The sequence below is a fragment of the Lepidochelys olivacea genome, assembly GCF_965140295.1.
Source record: "Lepidochelys olivacea isolate rLepOli2 genome assembly, chromosome: 3".
NCBI classification, from domain to species: domain Eukaryota; kingdom Metazoa; phylum Chordata; order Testudines; family Cheloniidae; genus Lepidochelys; species Lepidochelys olivacea.
The window spans coordinates 113,598,491-113,620,163 of NC_140413.1; the positions used below are offsets into that span (position 1 = coordinate 113,598,491).

Sequence of the window (21,673 nt, forward strand, 5' to 3'; positions counted from 1 at the left end):
AGCGGGAGGAGCTCCGGGCCCTCGAGGACCATCGGGCCCGAGATGCCTTTGTTCGATCCTGCATCCGCCTCCTTCGGGAGATGGATCGCGGCTCCCGTTTCTTCTACGCCCTGGAGAAAACGAGGGGGGCCAAGAAACACGTCACCTGCCTTCTAGCAGAGGACGGCGCCCCCTCACGGATCCGGTGGAGATGTGTGGGAGGGCCGTGACTTCTACACAAGCCTTTTCTCCCCGGATCCGACCGATCCTGGCACTTGCAGGGTGCTCTGGGAGGAACTCCCCACGGTCAGCGTGGGCGACCGAGACCGGCTAGAGCTGCCTCTCACCCTGGCCGAGTTCTCGGGAGCCCTCCGTTGCATGCCCACCAATAAATCTCCGGGCATGGACGGGCTGACTGTGGAGTTCTACTGCGCGTTCTGGGACATCCTTGTCCCAGACCTAGCCACTGTTTGGGCTGAGTCTTTGCAGGGCGGAGTCCTCCCTCTTTCGTGCAGGCGAGCAGTGCTCGCCTTGTTGCCAAAGAAGGGGGACCTCTGCGATTTACGAAACTGGCATCCCGTCTCGCTCCTTAGCATGGACTATAAAATCGTAGCGAAAGCAATCTCGCTGCGGCTAGGGTCCGTGATGGCGGACGTGATCCACCCAGACCAGACCTATACTGTCCCGGGTCGCAGCATTTTTGACAAACCTATTTCTAGTCTGAGACCTTTTGGAACTCGGGCGTAGAGACGGTCTGTCGTTTGCCCTCCTGTCTCTTGATCAGGAGAAGGCATTCATGGGTACCTCCTGGGCACTCTGCAGGCATTTGGATTTGGACCTCAGTTTGTGAGTTTTCTCCAGGTGCTGTACGCTTCTGCGGAGTGTCTGGTTAGGCTCAACTGGACCCTGACCGAACCGGTCAGCTTCGGGCGAGGAGTATGGCAGGGGTGCCCCCTCTCGGGCCAGCTGTACACTCTGGTGATCGAGCCCTTCTTCTGTCTCCGCCGCAGGAGGTTGACGGGGTTGGTGCTGCGGGAGCCGGAGCTGCGGCTGGTCCTGTCGGCGTACGCCGATGATGTGCTCCTCGTGGTCCAGGACCCGGGAGACTTGGCGCGGGTGGAGGCTTGCCAGACCATCTATTCGGCAGCCTCCTCCGCTCGAGTCAACTGGGTCAAGAGTTCTGGCTTGGCGGTGGGGGACTGGCAGCAGGTGAGCTCCCTCCCACCCGCGCTTCAGACCCTCCGGTGGAGCACGGGTCCACTGCTCTACCTAGGCGTTTACCTTTCTGCCATGCACCCTTCTCCGCCGGAGAACTGGCAAAATTTAGAAGGCGGGCTGATAGAGCGGCTCTGGAAATGGACGAGGCCACTCCGATGTCTCTCCCTCCAAGGGAGAGCACTGGTGCTTAACCAACTAGTCCTGTTCACGCTCTGGTACCGGCTCAACACCCTGGTCCCGGCCCCGGGTTTCCTGACCAACCTCTGGACATCGATTCTAGAGTTCTTTTAGTCAGGAATGCACTGGGCCCTGTTGGAGTTCTTCATCTACCCCTGAAGGAAGGAGGGCAGGGCCTGAAGTGTCTGCATACTCAGGTCCGTGTCTTCCGCCTCCAGGCTCTGCAGAGGCTCCTTTATAGTGCAGGTAGTTCGACGTGGAGCATATTGGCACACGCCTTCCTGCGCCGCTTCCAAGGGCTCCGATACAATCGGCAGCTCTTTTATCTTTGTCCGAGAGGTTTTCCGCGAGACCTCTCCGGGCTGCCGGTCTTCCACCAGGACCTCTTCCGGACCTGGAAACTGTTTTCAACGACCAGGTCCGTGGCGGCCACCATGGGAGCAGATCTCCTCGCGGAGCCCCTGCTACACAACCCCCAGCTCTGTGTGCAGACGGCGGAGTCCTGCTCAGTGCGCCAGAGTTTGGTCCTGGGAGGAAGTCACAAGAGTCGGAGACCTCCTGGACTACGACCGGGGAGACTGGCTGGATCCCCTGACGCTTGCTCGGCGCATGGGGCTCTCCAGACCTCGTACCCCCCGGTGCATACTTCAGGAGGTGAAGGCCGCCTTGATGCCCGCTGCTCGGGCTTATCTCAACTGAGCCCTGCGCGAGGGCGCACCCCGCCCACCCTCTACCCCAGGCCCACCGGACCTTTCAGTTGGGCCCCTACCCTGTAGATCCCAACAAACCCCTCACCCTTTCACTGCGAGCCGGCTGCATGAACTGCAGCCGGTCAGCTTTCAAATCGCGCCACAGAAATATCTATACACACTCACACTTCACACCCTTCACGCCCACACCCCGGTGTCCCGCCCCGATACAAAGTGGCGGGACCTCCCCCAAACTGCCCACCCCGCAGCCGTGTCCATCTTGTTGGGCACTCTCAGGAGAGGAATAATCGGTGACACTGGGCATGGAACTAGGTAACTCGAGGGGGTGGAAGACCACGAGTGTCGAGGAAGCCCCCCCGCTCTGGGCCCAGGCTAGCCTGAACACTTCTCCCTCCTGAAGGCTGCTGTGTTATACTTTGTGTTTGCTTTTGTTTTGTTGCATAGTTTTGCTTTATCCTTTTTGGTGATACCTTGTAAGTGTTACACAAATAAAATTCTTTTCTGCTTCAAAAAAAAAAAACCCACTCTCCTGCTGCTGCTGCCCTCTGGCCATGCTGTATCACAGTGCCTAATAGGATTTCCAAAAGAACTTGAGCAACTTAGGCACCTAACTGCTATTGATTTTAATTGGAGTTAGGAGCCTAACTCACTTAGGCTCCCAGTGGAATTTTCCAAAGTACCTATCTCCAGCATTAGGTACCTAAAGATCTCTGAAAATCTGGCTCATAAGTTACATGGTATTATTTCATTCCCTGTCCAGATGATTGCAGCTCATAGTACATCTGCTGTATAAATTATCACACTTACACGTTATTTTTTCTTGTAGTAGTCTCTAATACTCACTTAAAATGAGCTGTTCCTGCAGACAAACTCACTGACAAGAATCGTATGGGAAAGTCAACACAAAGGAGGCATAAACAGTCAAATCAAATGGAGTGGGATTTTTGGGGTGAATATTCATGGGAGGGGGAAAAGTAATTTGTCTCCCCTCCAGATACCACATGTTTATATGGATGTTTCTCTTTCTCTTTTTTTATTGAAGTGAAACATTCTGAACCAGGTAAACTTAGCTATTGCTCTCACTGCCACAAAAGCTACAATTTAGGAAGGTATTTTTACCCTTACTACTCATGTAAAATCAATCTGTATTTTTCATAACTATGCTAATAAGAAAACATTCATTTGTTTAAGATGACCATTTACTAGAAGTCCACTCATCAAGACTGTTCCTACAGTCTTCTTGTACTTTCACCTCTTCAGCACTTGTGAATTGTATGCTCAACTCTAACTCAAGAAAATTAAAAACAAAAAAGTGTATTGTACTCCCCACTGTCTTGCATTCCCTACAGAGCAGTGGTGTTACCTGCATCATACCAAAGTTGGGATTTCCAGTGAGTAGCTCACTGCTGGCAATAGTCATAATGCCAAGGACTAATATAAATAAATCCTTTTTGATAAATCCTACTACTCTCTGGTGATGTTGATATAATGGGTTTGACATTAAAAATAGTCTTCTGTCTGACACAAATGCTGTAGATTCTGTCACTCACTTCCTTTTCTGAACTCTTCACTGCTACATTCTTCTCAGTGACAAATTCCTGAACTATCCACTAAAAATTAAAACAAGGGAGCATGGTAGAGGTGGGATTCAGATTAAAGCAGAGGATGCAACATGCACTTTTTAATTTAAATTAAGCTCAGAAGCTATGGAGCAACTTTATTTGATGTCCAGCAAATTATTGACTTACTGAATTGTGCAAAGCAGTTTTTGCAAAGTGTAGTCTGCACTGTTCTGACTAATATTGGGCTATCCTGAGCACATGCGTTATTCCAAAGGAAGTACAATGAGAGGCCCAATGCTATAAACCCTCACTGATGCTTCTACGTGGAAGCTAAAGTATTTGGGCTAAATGCTGTTGTTACACCAGTAAACCCCCTGACATCAATAAAGTTGCATGAATGAAACAGAGCAAACTCCATCCCTTTGCGTGCAATGATAAACAGTCTAGATGGGAGGGCATAAGAAACACAAACAAACTGATGAATTAGACTAAAGATATCACTGTTTTTTTTGTTCGTTTTTTTTGCCAAACTAAAATGCAACTTGACACCCAAAAGAACCATAGAATGCTTGGAATGTCCAATCACTGCTGGATATGGGGATCCAACTCCATTTAGCAGGAAAAATGTATCTAAAAGTTGATGCTAAAGAAGATCCACTACCTATGACATGTCTTAATAGTCTCTTTGAAAGGTCCAAGTAGCATTTAAAATACACATAGTGGATTTCTGATCTAAAAGTGACTATCCTTCAACAAAAAACTTCGAAAACAGACTCCAGCGAGAGACTGCTGAATTGGAATTAATTTGCAAATTGGATACAATTAACTTAGGCTTGAATAGAGACTGGGAATGGTTGAGTCATTATAAAAAGTAACCTATTTCCTCTTGTTTATTATCCCCCCCCCCACTGTTCCTCAGACATTCTTGTTAAACCCTGGATTTGTGCTGGAAATGGCCCACTTTGATTATCATACACATTGTAAGGAGAGTGATCACTTTAGGTAAGCCATTACCAACAGGAGAGTGGGTTTGTGTGTGGGAGGGTGGGGGGAGAAAACCTGGGTTTGTGCTGGAAATGGCCCACCTTGATTATCATACACATTGTAAGGAGAGTGATCACTTTAGATAAGCTATTACCAGCAGGAGAGTAGGGTTGGGGGAGAGAAAACCTTTTGTAGTGATAAACACCCATTTTTTCATGGTTTGTGTGTATAAAAAGATCTTCTACACTTTCCACAGTATATATCCAGTAAAGTGAGCTGTAGCTCACGAAAGCTTATGCTCAAATAAATTGGTTAGTCTCTAAGGTGCCACAAGTCCTCCTTTTTGCGAATACAGACTACCACGGCTGTTACTCTGAAACCTGACATAGTGGATTATTACTATGACTGTCTGGACCTTGACTCCATTCTAAAAGTAGTTGCAACAAAGAATAATGATACACAAAGGAATTCTCATGTGTTTGTTTTTTCTCTCAGATGTCAGCTCACAGACCCCAAACGGGGAATCTTTGCTTCACAAAACTTGATCTTGTCAATGAGAATTTCCTCAGTAAAGTCATGGAGTTAGTTACAATTATGAGGGGAAACCCTATGTTATCGATAAAGAAAAAATTTACAGTATGGGGTACAAAAATCAGCCAAAGAAAATGCAATCAATAATACAGAGCACAATCATGCAAACAGTTGAAACTGCCTCTTTATAATCTTTCTGCTGCCTGTATGGTTTTGTTATCTATACATGCGGAACATAACCTCGAAAAAGAGACATAAAGAGGAGAGCTCCTTAACATTAGAAATGGGAACTAGGAATTCACACTACTCTCACACTTCCCCCTACCTATATTGCAAATCCATGAATGTCATGATCTTTTCATCATACCCAGCCATACTGCATAGTCTCTGATCTACTGCATCCATGCACGCTCACTTCATAAAGCACACACCATCACAGATATACTATAAACACTGCAGGTCAGCTTGATGGGCATCACACAGTTTATAAAACACTTTGCAAGCATTCTAAATGTCTCAGATTCATCTATAGATTCACAGTGTTTATAGTCACACAATGCAGATTTATAGCTATCAACTGGAACATAAGATCAGAAAACATTTTTATTATGATGCTCAGGCTACACCAGTAAATGGCTCCAATTTTTAAAAGTGACCACTGATGTTTAGTGTCACCATGTCTGGCTGTTCATCTTGAAGCACCGTTGGCCTGAATTTCAGTGGTGCTGGGCACCTGTGGCCCCAGTTACTTCAGTTGGAGATGTGGGTGCTCAACACTCCGGAAAAATGGGATCCAGTTGTCTAAAATTGGACACCAAAAACTTGAGGCACCTAACATCCTTTGAAAAGTAGGGCTCAAACATTCAGAGTATTATAGGAGCTTCTGGTGTCACCTGTAGTTAAGGTTACCCAACACTTCCCATGATAAGGCCCTGTTTTCACTTGATTATAACTTAGCCAAAATTTAACAGTTTGGCTGAAGTTTTCCATGCTGGGGCTGGGTGTCTGCCTAAGGCTAAATGTATTTAGAAAACTTCAGCAAAAATGGTCCAGCTATTTCTGAGAAAGAGATTAGGTAAAAATACATTGTTTTGCCCAGGTTAAAAAAAATCTCAGAGCTGTTTCATTAAGAAGCTCTAGTGTTGGTGCAGGGAATAATATTTTGGCCGGGGTGTCATCTGGTGTTAGGAATGTGCCTCTTGCCTTTTCTGTGGAAAAACTGCCTAATTGGGCCAAGTCATAAATCTTTCCAAAAGCCCTGATTGCACATGGACAGCAGAGACTTCTGAGAGTCTGGCAGCTAAATTCTTCAAAGATTCTTTCTGCACCGAGCAAGCTCCAGACCAGGGAGACTGTCTCTTCTAGTGCTGTTGGTGCACTACCTGCTGGAGCACGGGCGACATAGAGGAGGATGCAGCCTAAGTGAAATGCCTAGGGGACAAGAGCTGAATCCGGGAGCAGGAGAGTAGGAAGTAGAGCAGAAGAAAGAGCCTGGGTTACAGATAGTGTTGCCAACTTTCTACTCGCACAAAACTGAACATCCTTGCCCCACCCCTCCTCCGAGGCCCTGTCCCCACTTATTCCATTCTTCCTCCCTCCGTTGCTCACTCTCCCCACCCTCACTCACCCTGGCTCTGGGGGTGCGGGTTCTGGGGTTGGGCCAGAAATGAGGGGTTCAGGCTGGGGCAGGAGGGGTGGGGGATGTGAGGGCTCCAGCTGGGGGTGCAGGCTCTGGTGTGGGGCCAGAGATGAGGGATTTGAGGTGCAGAAGGGGACTCCAGGCTGGGACTGAGGGGTTTGGAGAGCGGGAGGGGGATTGGGGCAGGGGTTTGGATGCAAGAGGGAGTGAAGGCTCTGGCTTGGGGTGCGGGCTCTGCGGTGGGGCTGGGGATGAAGGGTTTGGGGTGCAGGAGGGTGCTCAGGGCTGGGATCAAGGGGTTTAGAGGACGAGAGGGGGATCAGGGCTTGGGCAGGGGGTTGGGGCATGGGAGGAGGTGAAGGGTGCAGGCTCCAGGTGGCGCTTATCTCAAGCAGTTCCCAGAAGCAGCGGCATGTCCCCCTCATACACAGAGGTACGGCCAGGCGGCTCTGTGCGCCGCTCCATCTGCAGGCTCCATCCTGCAGCTCCCATTGGCAGCGGTTCATTGGGGCAGGGGCAGCATGTGGAGACCCTGGCTGCCCGTACGTGTAGGAGCCGGAGGGGAGACATACCGCTGCTTCCGGGAATCACACGGAGCCACAGCAGGTAGGAAGCCCACTTTAGCTCCGCTGCGCCACCAACCAGACTTTTAACGGCCTGTTCAGTGGTGCTGACTGGAGCCACCAGGGTCCCTTTTCGACTGGGCGTTCCAGTTGAAAACCAAATACCTGGCAACCCTAGTTACAGACTAGGGCTATGTTTACACTAGCACTTTTGTCGGTAAAACTTTTGTTGGTCGGGGTGAAAAAAACATCCCCCTGACAGACATAAGTTTCACTGACAGAAGTGCTGGTGTGGACAGCACTATGTTGGAAATGCTCCTCTGCCAACATAGCTACCGCCTCTCGTTGGGGTGGTTTAATTACGCTGATGGGAACGCTCTTTCTGATCAGCATAGAGCAGCTACAAGAGAGTCCTTACAGTGGTGCAGCTGCAGTGGTACAGCTGTGCCACTGTAAGATCTGTAGTGTAGACATAGCTTAGGTCTAGGAGCTGGGGTTTGGGAGTAGAGGGAAAAAAGACAGTACTGTGATGGGGAAGGCTGGAGAGGACAGAAGGGGTCCTGGGTCTGTGACCTCTAGAGTACACTCCCTCCAGATGAGATGGAACCTAAGATTTTGGAATCTCACTTTTCTTCTTCTGTTAGCAAATATTTGTGAAACCCACTGGCAAAGTGTCCCGTCCTCCTCTAGCACTGGTCCACAGGGAGAATGACAACCTACGACTCCTATCTACTACGTTAGCTCAGATGGCAGAGATCTATGCAATGGATCTAAAGGCTACAACCTTACTGATGACACATGGCTGTCAATATGGTTCTATATGATTTTTTAAAAATCTAGTACATTACATTAAAAAATAAACACTATGTTAGAAGAATGTCAAGGTTGCAAAGCCAAACACTCAAAAGTTAGGAAATGCCAGAATTAAGGTTGCCTGTGCAACCTTAGTTTGACTTCTTGTGAATATGCATTATGACAGAGTCTTTTTAATTATGTGATCACATGCTGGTTTTTAAAAGTTTGCATATGAAAGAATTCATTTTAGTTAATGTATACATCTACAAATATTTGTTTTTATGTTTCATTAATAGATTTATATCTCTTTTGTCTGTCCGGAGAATATTTACCTGTTGCTTTTTAGGATTTAGGAAAGAACTTCCTCATCCATAGAGTAGTCCCACTTAAATCTCTTCCCTGAGATAAGTCTGTGTTTTCACATTTTTCAAGAGCTTTTTCTAGAGATCAAAGACATTCTTTGCATCTAGAAAAATAAAGATTTATTGGTTCACCTTACAGATGTTGTCTTGTCATTATCTTCTCAAAGCACACTTTCTCTCACTTTTTAAATGTAAGTGCATATCAGTTTCTCATTTGTAATATAAAATATCACTCTAAATTTACTTTCTTTTCATCTTAAACCCACATTGTACATATTTCAGTAGTAAAAAAGATAAAACACACTTTTATGAGCTAAAGGTGGTAAAAAGTAGGAAGTTGTAAAAACATAACAATACTAAAATCAGGTTTGACTGATAATTCATTAGATTATTTAAAAAAGTAAACAATGTCTTTAACATAAAATGAAGGTTGTAATGACATCATATTTAAATCCAGCAACATTTCTGTTTAAGATAAATTGCTAAGCCAAAAAGGGGATTGCCCTTCACTATCTTGATGTATCAGCACTAGCTCAGTGTGGTAGCTTTGCCTTGCCGTTTTAAAAAAAACTATTATTTTTGTATTTTTTTCTTTCATAAGAAATATAGATGCTTGTTTCTTTCTCTTTGCTGCATGTTCTGTGTAAAATCTTTGGAAAACCTGAACATTTACATAACATGAGTCCGTAAGTTAAACTGAGATTTTCCTTTTCACACTATCTACTTTATATCCTGCAAATAATTAAGCATGTGATTAATTTTATGCAAGTAAGTAATCCCATCACCTGTTATGTGTTTGCAGGATCAGGCTCTATGGTCTTGTCTGCACTAGCAAAATTAGTTCCTATATTTAAGCAGCTACCAGGAACAGTACTGAGCCAATAGTACAGATGAGGCTCAAGTGTTTTTACAAGGTTTTCACCATAGGTGGCAAAAACATATGAGCCTTGTCTACACAGCAGTACTGGCAGTTCCAAGCATTCAAAAATCATGACTCAGCCTCCTCCAAAAATCATGAGAGGCTCAAATAATAATAATAATATTGGGATTATTTGTTTTGTTTTCCGATTGTTGGGTTACATTTTTCCCCTTTTTTCTTTTTCCAAAATGATGGCTAGAAACTTGCTTTTTAAAAAAAAACTGAAAACTGAGATTCTCATGTAATTCCATAGTTCCAGATGCTGAGGCTTCAATTAATCATGACCTTGCAACTTTGTATTAGTACTTACATCTTTGCTACCACTAGTGCAGCTTTAACATGGATGACAGCTGCTATAAATGGGACACTAATCATTCTAATGTAGACAAGGCCAAAGTTTGTCTACACTAGACAGTAGTACCGCTTTAACGACGTCATTGGTAAAAAGGTACTTTATACTGGTATAGCTATTCCTGTACAGCAAAGAGACAAACTATAAATTGCCTTTGCACTAATATAACTACATCAGTTAAAAAAAAAATCACATCCCTAACCAAAATAGTTTGACTGTAAGACTTTTCAGTGTTCACCAGGCCTAAAAATCAGCTTATTCCCCTCAAGTGGGAAGTGGGACTGCTGCAGCATTGTGTGCTAGTCTTAATCAGGCCCTCTGATGATCTTGCCAAAGGCCTCCCGCAGAGAGTGAAGTGAGGTCTAGGTATGCCACCCATGTCAAACAAGGAGATGATGGTGATCATAAAGGAGCAGAAAAAGAAAAACACAATTGTTGTTGATTCTGCTTCTCATTTTACCTTTAATGAAATCCAAAGCACAAAAGATTTCAGATGTTAGAAATTTGGAATTAAAGTACTAACTCTGGCCCTGCTGAAGATGTCCCGGGGAGAGTCGGAGTGGGGAAGCACAGGACATCGGAAAAGGTGGGGCCATCCAGTGCAGTTGTTCTCAAACTTTTGTACTGGTGACCCCTTTCACATAGGAAGCCTCTGAGCGTGACCCCTGTTATAAATTAGAATACCTTTTTATATATTTGACTCCATTATAACTGCTGGAGGCAAAGCGGGGTTTGGGGTAGAGGCTGACAGCTCCTGATCCCCCATGTAATAACCTCAGGACCCCCTGAGGGGTCCCGAACCGCTGATCTAGTGCTACCTTGGAGGCAAGGCAGAGAGAGCAAGGAAGTCAGGTTGCAAAGTGCGACGGTAAGGGGGCTTGGGACAAGCTGAGGATGTGAAGGGCAGGGGAATCAGTTCTGGAGGGAGCAGGAGGTTGCAGAAGGCAGCTGGTTGGTTGGGAAACAGGGGCTTAGAGGCGGAGGTGGCAGGGCCCCTAGTGCAGGGAGCTTCATTGCTGCTGTATGGCCCTGGCCTTACTCCACCCCTGAGCGCCATCCAGCGAGCGGGAGTGAGCGGCAGAGCCCCCAGGGGTCGCTGGTGTGGAAACAGCAGGTCCCCGGCGCGGCTCGGGGAGGAGCGAGCGCCGCGCAGCAGAAGGCGAGCAGCGGGCTCGGGGGCGCAGACAACTTCGCGGCGAGTTGGAGCCGGCAGCCCGCGGTGCCTGGGCTGTAACCTGACACCGGGGAGAGAGCGCGGCGGCGGAGCGGAGGAGGAGGAGAGAAGCCCCCGGGAGCGAGGGAGTGGGATGGTGACCCCCCCCGCCGCCGCCTCCGCCTCAGCCTAGCCGGACTCGGCGGCGGCGCCCGGGACTCGCGCTCCCAGCCGGGCTCGGGGCAGCCGGCCATGGGGAGGGGGCAGCTCGCCTGAGCTCCCGCTAACTTTCCCCCCGGGCGGAGCGGGGCAGGCGGATGGAGGATGCGCTGTCCCCGGCGGGCTGTGTGACCCGGGGGCGGCGGCGGCGGGGACGATGAAGAAGCAGCCGCAGCAGCACAGCAGCAGGGGCTGCCAGGAGCCCCGGCCCCATGTGGCCCCTTCAGCTGGAGGGGGCCCCGGGCAGGGGGGTGCCTGGAGGAGGAGGCGGCCCCTCTCGCTGCTGCCTTTCCTCTCGCTCCGAGACTACGGCTTCTGCATGGCCGCCCTGCTGCTCTTCTGCCTGGGCTCCCTCTTCTTCCAGCTCAACGGGGGACCCCCGCACTTTCTGCTGGACCTGAGGCACTATCTAGGTAAGGGCGGCGGGCTGCGGGGGGGGGGTGAATGCCGCGTGGGGAGCCCCCTCCCCAGGGCTGGGACGCTCGCATGCCTGGCCGGCTCAGCCCCACTCCAGTCACCGCGGGGGACTTGTTGCAGCTCCTGCTGCCTTGACGTGCATCCCCTGCGTGGCGGCGGCAGGGGAGGATGGATGCCCTGGCGATCAGCCGGCCTGCTAAGCATCGCGGGGCACTGCGGAGCCCTGTGCATGTGTGTGTGCGGAGAGCCAGGCTGAGCAAGGAGCAAGTGGCCCAGCGCACATGCTGTGCCAGTTCCCCCCCCCCCCCAAGTGCTTCGTCGCTCGCCAGAGCCCCGCGGGATCCGAAATTGGCCCCAGCTGGAAAATCTAGCGGCGTTCAGTGTGGTGCAGAGCTGCGATGCTTTACCGGGCCTGGCTAGTTTAATTCTCTAGTCCTTGAATAACCAGGCCTGCAAAGGTATTTTTCAGTTTTGTTCAACTTTTTAACAAGAGAGGCTCCTTTCTCGAGAGTGTCTTGACCCTGGTTTTCCTTAGGTTCAAGGACTGCACGGTCCTCTGTACCTTCCTAATCCATATTCCTAATAGTGTTCATTCAGGCTGAATGTTTCTCGCAAAGAATGTGAACCTCTCTCAACTATGTGGCTAGGGGAAGCACAGGGGGTGAGGCTAAGCCTCTGGCTTCCTGAGTTGGAAAGAGGTGATTCCCTAGAAAAATAGTGTATTTCAGACTTTTGGGTCGATGAGTGGAAGCAAAAGAAGTTTTGTGAAGAATTTGGGAAGTAAATCTGCAGGATCTTATATTCTGAGTTTGTGTAAGAAGCTGTGATGTATTGGTATAGTCCCCAAATGAGAAGCTCAGTTTACACACAGCTATGCTACTGGTGAGGAGGGAAAAACGTGCAGTGCTTTTCGTAAATACCTATGAGTATGTGTTTAAAAAGCAGGAAGTAGGGAAAAGGATGATCAGAATGAACTTGCTGAGAAAATAGAGCTTTGGCAAAAGGTAGAGGACAGTGCACTGGAGACTATTTCTAAACTTTGAAACTAAATTAAGGCCTTTGGTCTTTTATCTTGCCTTTTAAAACTGTACTGAGAAAGGGTTTATAAATCTACATCTCCACTACTAATTTAGATTAGAACTTGGAATTGCAAGTGAAAACTATAGTTATTGCCCTCAGGATATAAATGTGGAAGTTCAAGCATAACAAGTCATATATTTTCATATCTCTAGTTCAGAAATACTAGGAGTTAAGTTTTTTACATTATAGAGGAGACAGGAATGAACAGGTATCTGAATAAATTTAATATTCTGTTTATTCATGATGGAATAGATTTCTGTTTCTGAAGTTTGAGTGAGATTTTAGGTTCAAAGCTTCTTTTATCCTTGATTGTAACGTTCCTTAGTAGTTTGGCCATTAAATTTGCCCAGCTTATTTAAGCATTTTAGAAATTTGCAGATCTTTGTCTAAAACATTTTGTGAAGAATGAAGTATAAAAAATACATTAATAATTTTTACCATAGGTGTTTCTCTTGTTAATGTGTTGCTGATTTGATCTTTGTCCCTTATTAAAGACGTCAGGAATAATTCAAATAAGCTGAGCATTGTAGAAGGAGCCATTGGTTTTCCCCCAGGAGAACCATATTCACTTTAAAACTAAAATACAAGAGTTGATGAGAAAGCTAACACGTATTTTGAGAAGAAATTAAAACAGAAATGATCTGACTAAAACTGAAAAGTTTTCAGGCCCACATTTTAACATCACTAAGGCTTTGATTGTGCGGGTAGGCATGCAAACAATTTCATGTGGTCTTGGTGATGTCAATGGGACTACTCACATGCAAGATAAAGGCACACAATCAATTTTCAGATCTGAAAATGTTGTACCAATCATTATTACAGGAAACAACTAGAGCTACGAGAACAGAAAAGGAATAGAGGACAAACATGGGTTTCTCTAGGTTTTGTATTTGTTTACTTGGTGCTTTTGACAATGTTTTGCGTAGTAAGTGTTGTTGCTTTGTTGATCAGTGGCACTACTCTGGGGCGAGCTCATGGGCAGCCTTTTCCTCAGGCTCTGCAAATATGTTTGTAAACAATACCGCCTACCAGAATTGAAACTGAAAGTGAGACTGAAGAGGCAGCTGGCAGGTGTGTATTCCAAGAAATGGGAAGGTAGAGGCTGGGGATGGGTCTGATTTGTTTGGTCTTAGGTCTGACCAAATGATTTTTTTTTTTTACATGTCAAGATGTGCTATTTATTTGCCTATTTATAAATATTAAGTTTGCCAGTGGCTATTAAACTTTTTTATGGACAAAATTTCCTGCCATTTTTGGCCATACACTTTCCATTCCCTTATTGAACAGTATGAAGAGGGAAGAAAATATGTTTGAAAAAAAGCTGTGATGCCTTCCTGAGTGAGAAAGTGTCTATCTGTGGTAGTTCCTCTTTGCATAGCTGTCTTTCCTCTTATTTGCAAGGCTATGTGGAAAAAATGGGCAGAGTATGGTGGATGTGGAGCTGTGCTAAACACTGTGGTTCCTCCCATGTCAACCGTATACTTGGATCAACTCAAAAGGGAAAACCGTGGAAAGGTAACATTAACTCCTGTTTTACATTCTAGGCCTGATTCTCCATGGTATGATTTCAGTTTTATGTCAGTGTGACTCCATTGGGATAAAACTCAAGTAAAAAAATAGTGAATCACAACTTGTGACTTGACTTTACGGCTTCAGAGCAGCTGTGGGACAGTGTAGTTGCTGTTTCTGCCACGTTGCCATAGACAAGGAGGGGACTTAAATTTTGAGAGCATCAACTGGAATTCCTTAATGTGAATGACTAGGATCCCCTGGCAGTGGGGAGATTAGATCTCCTAAATCCTGGTTAGTCCTGTGAAGTTTGCGGAAAATGCGGAGGCTTTTTTTCCTTGTAGCTGCAGTATTTTTGTGTTACGTTATTCCCCTTTGCATGCATTTGCGTCTAGAATGTTCACATTGCCTACGGAATGTTCATATAGTATGTGAAATATCATATCTACCTTAGCTGTTTTGAGTGGTTGTTATTGCCATAAGATTAACTGTTCAGTGGTCAATATGAAATGAGTACTATTGTCGGATTTTTATCACGTTACTGAAACCGCTACCTCTGTTGGCACTAATTGGCATTCTTGTTGGAAGTCTCAAGGGAGAGACCAAGGATCTGATTGCATATGGAGGCTACCTATTCTGTGAACCTCTTGTGGCTGGTTTAATAGAGCACTTCAGTGTCCAGGATGGCCAGTCTAGCTCCTTTTTATACGAACACTAAATTCTCTCTTGCTCACACTTTTTGTTCCACCATAAATTTAAAATAGCCACTATTATTGTTGGGCCTGCTAAAACTTGGTTTTATTGCTGTCCCCAGCCTTCCCATTTCTAAAGCAGCAGTCTAATATTTGTAGAGCTGATAGTCTTTGATGCTATTTTAGCATGAGGTGTACTCGGTAAATTTAAAATTGTTAAAATAAGAACACTTGGCGGGAAAAAAACCTGTCTTTTGCCAAATGGAAAAGAACATAGCTCTTCTTTTATCATCAACTATGTCTGTCTTCTCTAAAAGCAAACAGATGGTGGAGAAGAAAAATTCTAATTAAAAATTCTTGACAATGTCTTTTAATTTTACTTTTTGTACTTTACTGAAAGTATTTAATATGTTTTAATTGGGCTGTTGATTAATCGCAGTTAATTCATGTGATTCACTTAAAAAAATGAATCGCGATTAAGAAATGAATCACAATCAATCGCAGTTTTAATCGCACTGTTAAACAATGGAATACCAATTGAAATGTATTAAATATTTTTGGATTTTTTTTTTACATTTTCAAATATATTGATTTCATTACAAAAAAGACTATGAAGTATACAGAGCTCACTTTATATTATTTTTATTACAAATATTTGCACTGTAAAAATGATAAATGAAAGAAATATTTTTTCAGTTCATCTTTTACAAACCATAATGCAACCTCTTTATTGTGAAAGTGCAACTCACAAATGTAACAAAATAAATCTACATAACTGCACTCAAAAACAAAACAATGTAAAACTTTAGAGTCTGCAAGTCCACTCAGTCCTACTTCTTGTTCGGCCAATTACTAAGACGGACAAGTTTGTTTACATTTATGGGAGATAATGCTGCTGGCTTCTTGTTTACAATGTCACCTGAAAGCGAGAACAGGTGTTTGCATGGCACATTTGTAGCTGGCATTGCAACATATTTACATGCCAGATATGCTAAACATTCATATTCCCCTTCATGCTTCGGCCACCATTCCAGAGGACAAGCTTCCATGCTGATGGCGCTCGTTAAAAAAATAATGTGTTAATTAAATTTGTGACTAAACTCCTTGGGGGAGAATAGTATGTCTCCTGCTCTATTTTACCTGCATTCTGTCATATATTTCATGTTCTAGAAACCAGTCTCGGATGATGACCCACATGTTGTTCGTTTTAAGAACGCTTTCACTTCAGATTTGACAAAATGCAAAGAAGGTACCAATGTGAGTTTTCTAAAGGTAGCTACATCACTTGATGCAAGGTTTAAGAATCAGAAGTGCCTTCCAAAATCAGAGAGGATCCGGTGTGGAGCATGCTTTCAAAAGTCTTAAAAAAGCTACACTCCTATGTGGAGACCTCAGAACCCGAACCACCAAAAAAGAAAATCAACCTTCTGTTTGTGGCATCTGACTCAGATAATGAAAATGAACATGCGTCGAGTCTTCACTGCTTTGGATTGTTATCGAGCAGAACGTGGATGCATGTCCACTGGAATGGTGGTTGAAGCATGAAAGGGAATACGAATGTTTAGCATATCTGGCACATAAATACCTTGCAATGCCAATTACAAAAGTGCCATATGAACACCTGTTCTTGCTTTCAGGTGACATTGTAAACAAGAAGAGGGCAGCCTGATCTCCAGCAAATGTACACAATTTTTTTGTCTGAGTGACTGACTAAACAAAAAGTAGGACTGAGTGGACTTGTAGGCTCAAAAGTTTTACATTGTTTTATTTTTGAATGCAGTTATTTTTATACATAATTCCACATTTGTAAGTTAAACTTTCATGATAAAGAGATTGCACTACAGTACTTATATTGGGTGAATTGAAAAATACTATTGCTTTTGTTTTTTATAGCACAAATATTTGTAATCAAAAATAAATGTACAGTGCTCACTTTATACTTTGTGTTCTGTGTTGTAATTGAAATCAATATATTTGAAAATGTAGAAAACATCAAAAAAATTTAAATGGTATTCTATTATTTAACAGCGTGATTAAGCACGCGATTAATCATAAGTTTTTTAAGCGTGAGATTAATCACGTTTGATTTTTGTAAGCGCTTGACAGTCCTAGTTTTAATAATATCTCAGTAATAAAGACAGTCTGTGCTATACCTGCCCGTCAGCCTTCCTAGTTTTAAAAAAAGTTTTTCTTTCCCCTTACAGCATGTGAAAGTTTTCCCTTTTGTATGTCTATCTAGTAAAACAGTAAAAGTGACTATACACAAAGTGCTATGAAATGCACAAAATACACAAAGTAGAGGAAAAATATTTTCTCCAACTTTTTCAATCTTTTCAGTTTCTGTGGCAATATTACATGTTTATTACAATGGAAAGTATACAATTTTCAGTCTGAAAATTGATTTTGAGTTGGCGTGTTCCTTTAAGACCCTACCAATAAAAGTCCCATCAATTCTTCATAATAGATGTTAATGGTGGGCGTGGGGGGAAGAGACATATTTCTCATCCCTGTATAAAAATCTGATGAAATGTATTTTTCTGTTATGGTCATCTATTTGTTAGAGGAGGGAAAAAAGTATTATTTTATTTTTTTTAAGGGACAGTGTGAGAACTGGTATGGCAAAAATGTAACCCACCAGTTGTGTTTTGGATCATGTCATAAGTGTATGCCTCATTATTGTCCAGAACTTTCAACCTTCCAAGGCCCAAATGTGGGAAAGAGACCTCAATTGAGGGGGACAAACTAACTGGTCTGACAGTTACCTTTAAGGAGCTATCTGTATAATAAATGTATGTGCTTATTTATCTGCTCTGTTCTTACATTGAAGCAGAACAATGATACATAATAGAATCTCATTTTTCAAAATGCTTTTTTTAAACAAAAATTGAATACAGCAGTGAGAATATCTTAGTTACATATGAAATATGCTTTTGTGTAACTCTCACACTACTGATTGTGAAATAGGGGTGTGTGTGTTTGGTTTGTGTGTTTAATTGAACCAACTTTGTAGAAATGTTGATTTTTTACTAAGTAGTTAACAAGACAATCTGAACAGATTGAATTAAAACTTTGCTGTGTTCTTTTCAATTTCAGGAACTTTCTTTACGCTCAAAATGGATGATGTTTCTTTGGTGGCTTTGAAATGCTTTGATTTTTAAATTGATTTTAAGGATTTATTACAATCCATAGATGTATTAATTGCTGTCTTTGTAGAATCTGAAAATCTAAAATTTTTGTCATAAAGCCTTGAAAAAAATGTGATAGTCAAAAATCTCTACCTGATATTTTTCTACTCTCTGCTTCCTTGGGCATTGTTTTGTACTGAGAACATGAAGGTATTTTGTTTAACTAGAATGTGTCTGAAGTTTAATTCATTTTACCAATCTCTCAAAATTAAGATGAGTTTTAAGGAAAAAAACAAACAAATGTACCTCATCTCAAATAGCTTCTTTTTTAAGGCTGTGTAGGAATGTTGTTTTCCATACATTACTTGCTCATTGTTCACAAATTGTCCACTTGTAAAAATAAAGCTTAAAATGAAGATTTAGAATATGATACATTTACAACTTTTAGATTTGGCATTTGCAAATAGAAAATAGGAATAAGTACAGTGTCCTTATTTGTTTCATGAGTGACTTCAATTTTTGTGGAGAGTACTAGCTTTTAAATAGTAAGTTAACTGTTACCATGGCTATACAGTTATAACAATAATAACTTGGGGTCATAAGTGTATTTTGATGGCATTCTAAAATAGCATTTTCCATTTGGAGTATTGAATGGTGTTTGTTTGGAGATATACTGGGAAAGCACTACCCATGAACAGGTGTTGAGGTAAGTATGCAGCTGTGTATACTTCTCCACATTTCCTATCAATGACCTTAACTGTGATCTTGAAAGGATTTATTCTTCTCCGCGTGAAATACAGTGTAACTTTCATCCTTTCCAGGATTCTTCTCAGTGTGACTTCTGTCATTAGTATCAGATTATATAACAGGGAGCGATATATATGATAGGAAAGGATGGATGGCCGAATGGTTAGGACATTAGCCTGGGACTTGGCAGATTTCCTGTTTGGCCACAGACTTCTTGTGTGACCTCGGGCAAGTTGTTTGTTCTGTCTGTCTCAATTCCCCATCTATAAAATGAGCATAGAAGCAGTTTGCTGCTTCGCAGAAGTATTTTGAAGATAAATACATTAAAGATTCTGAGGTGCTCAGGTTCTACAGCCCTGGGGGCCATATAAGTATTTAAGATACATCAATATTTGTAGTATGGGCCATAGTCACCTCAGGATTCTGGTCCTACCCAAAACAGATGGTGGTGGTACTTCAGATAAGGCACAGGTTGTGTTTTAAGATGGGACTTGGAGATAAATTAACACAAAATCAGTTATCTAAGTATTTACCCTTCTTTTTAAAGCTGTCATAGTAAACTTTCAACATAATCACTTTTAGTAAGTTTACTAAATCAAGTATTTGATATAAATAACCTCTGAAATCCAATCATGGGGCTTTAATCTGTTCTCTGATGTGGACCTATCAAGCGGAGTGGTATTTTATGTATCTGAGGGCATAACTATGTCACTTACCTTCTGTTCCTGTTGGTGCTTTTTAGACTTCCCTTGCAAATTGAGTAATACAATAAAAAAACACCTCAGTTCATTTTGTTGCTCTAAGCTTCTCTTCCTCCATGAATAAATGGCAGGCACTCTAATAGTAGCTGAAGAATACGCAAGCCAAAATAAAGCAAGAAAGTGTCAGGGGAAAAGTGCTTCTGGATTAATGGACTGACTTTCATATTCCCTTCTGAATTCATGTTGGTTTGGGTTTTTTTGCCTTTACTTATGGTGTCAGAAAGAACGATGTACATTTAAAACTGCCAGAGAGGGAAACAATATAAGTACAAAGGCTTCTATGCATGATGCTCTGTGGGGAAATAAAGTCTGCTTGATATGCTGAATCATAGCATGTGATAAGTGATATCCCTTTTGGTTTTCCTACTTCACTGACTCCTGAGATTGGTCAAAGTCAGTTTACTTTGAAGTTTTTGAATGAAACTGGGCACTTAATTAATTTCAGAATCTGCATATGAGTGTATGGTGGGAGAAATTAGTGGTCATAATTTGTTTCATTGTATAAGAAATTACACTTTTTTATATAAAATCTATATATATAACACAAGGACGATTCATTCCAGGAGGATTTGGTGTTCTTGGAATTTTGGGGGATGGGTGAACTAGGTCAACAAAATAAGAGCTAATTTTTAGAAAAACTTGAAGTACACCATGACTGACATTTGAACCTCCCACCCCAATATTAATTTTTCCACTCATTTTATATTTTTCTTTTTTGTATACTTCTGTTTCCCCTGACTCCAGTTGGGACCAGAGGTTGAAATGCTTCAGATGAGAGGGTATTATAAAATAATAAATATTAATAAAAAAAAGAGACTCTCCTGACCAATGTTTCTAGTTTGACGAAGCACAGGAAGTACTGGAAATCACATGAGTGCTTGTTACAAGATCTTCACCTCCATTTTTCAGGCCCAACGGGGTTGGATACTTACTATAAAATATTTAGAACATAGGTGCTGAGTCCATGGGTGCTCCAGGGCTGGAGTACCCACAGGAAAAAAAAAATAGTGAGCACCCACCAGCCCCAGCTGTTTTTCTGCTCTGGGAGGGCGGAGCACATCAAGATGGCAGAGTGGGGGTAGAAAGTGGCTGAGTGAGGGGGCAAAGTTGGGGTGGGAAGAGGTCGAGCAAGAGCAAGATCTTGGAAGATGGGAGGCGGAATGAGGCTGGGGTCTCAGGGGAGGGGGCAGAACAGGGGGGAATAGGCAGGGCAGCGCCTTGGGGGAAGGTGTGGTGTGGGGTTGGTGTCTTGGGGTGGAGCACCCACAGAGAAAACTAAAAGTCAGTGCATCTGATCTATAACCTTGGGTTTTTATCTAAACTTTCATCCACTGCTAGTGTTTATACACCGTCAACTGTGTTATTGTGACCCATGAGTGGCTGTTCTACATACAAAGATAAGTCTACTACTGTTGACAGCTGGGGGAGATTACTCCTTGTGGGACTTTATTTAATTTAATAAATTGGTTAGTCTCTAAGGTGCCACAAGTACTCCTTTTCTTTTTGCGAATACAGACTAACATGGCTGTTACTCTGAAACCTGTCTTTGGCTCAGGTGGAAGAAGCTTGTGCTTTTAGTGACAAGTCCTAGGTTCAAATCTCCTGATAACCCACTGCCCACTTTTATTGCTCCATCATTCCTTGGGGTGGGGGTCGGGGGTGGGGGGGGGATAAAGAAAGCTGAGTTACACAAAGTCTCTTAAGTAGAGCCAACAGAGTTAAAAACTACACTACATACACAAATCAGTGTATGCAGGCATACATAAGAAAATGAACTCTAAAACTTTTATTCTGGACTGAAACCATTTTAGATGTTTACAACCAGTGCTAGCCTGATTCCCATTGCTCAAGCATTATAAAAATATACTTGTCTATTTTTTCCCCACTTCATATTATTTCACTCTTTGAGAAGAGTAAAAGAAAGCCACAGCTATTTTCTTTTCTGCAACTGAACTCTTATTTTTGATCGCCATTCTGCAATTAAGTTATTGCTGCTGTCTGATTTAATAATAATAATAATTAATAAAGGTTGGTTTTGTTGATGGTGAAGTTTTGTAAGTGCAGTAATCTTCACCAAGTGGTGCTACAGTGTGTTTGGACTATATAATCAGAAGGCATATTCTACTCTACTCTCTGTTCCCTTGTGTCTCATGAGCTGTGCAGCCATGGCGCCCAGTTG

At 43.3% G+C, this 21,673-nt stretch overlaps 1 protein-coding gene across 1 annotated transcript in view; it reads left to right on the plus strand.

Annotated features, from left to right (window-relative positions):
* Positions 1-10,898: 10,898 nt before the first annotated feature.
* The window catches only part of UST (uronyl 2-sulfotransferase), a 288,796-nt gene continuing 278,021 nt past the window's right edge, over positions 10,899-21,673 (plus strand). Inside the window, exon 1 of the mRNA XM_084625151.1 lies at positions 10,899-11,576. Within this exon, the coding sequence (XP_084481277.1) occupies positions 11,321-11,576 (256 nt within the window). The 5' untranslated portion in view covers positions 10,899-11,320. The remainder of the gene's footprint in view (positions 11,577-21,673) is intronic.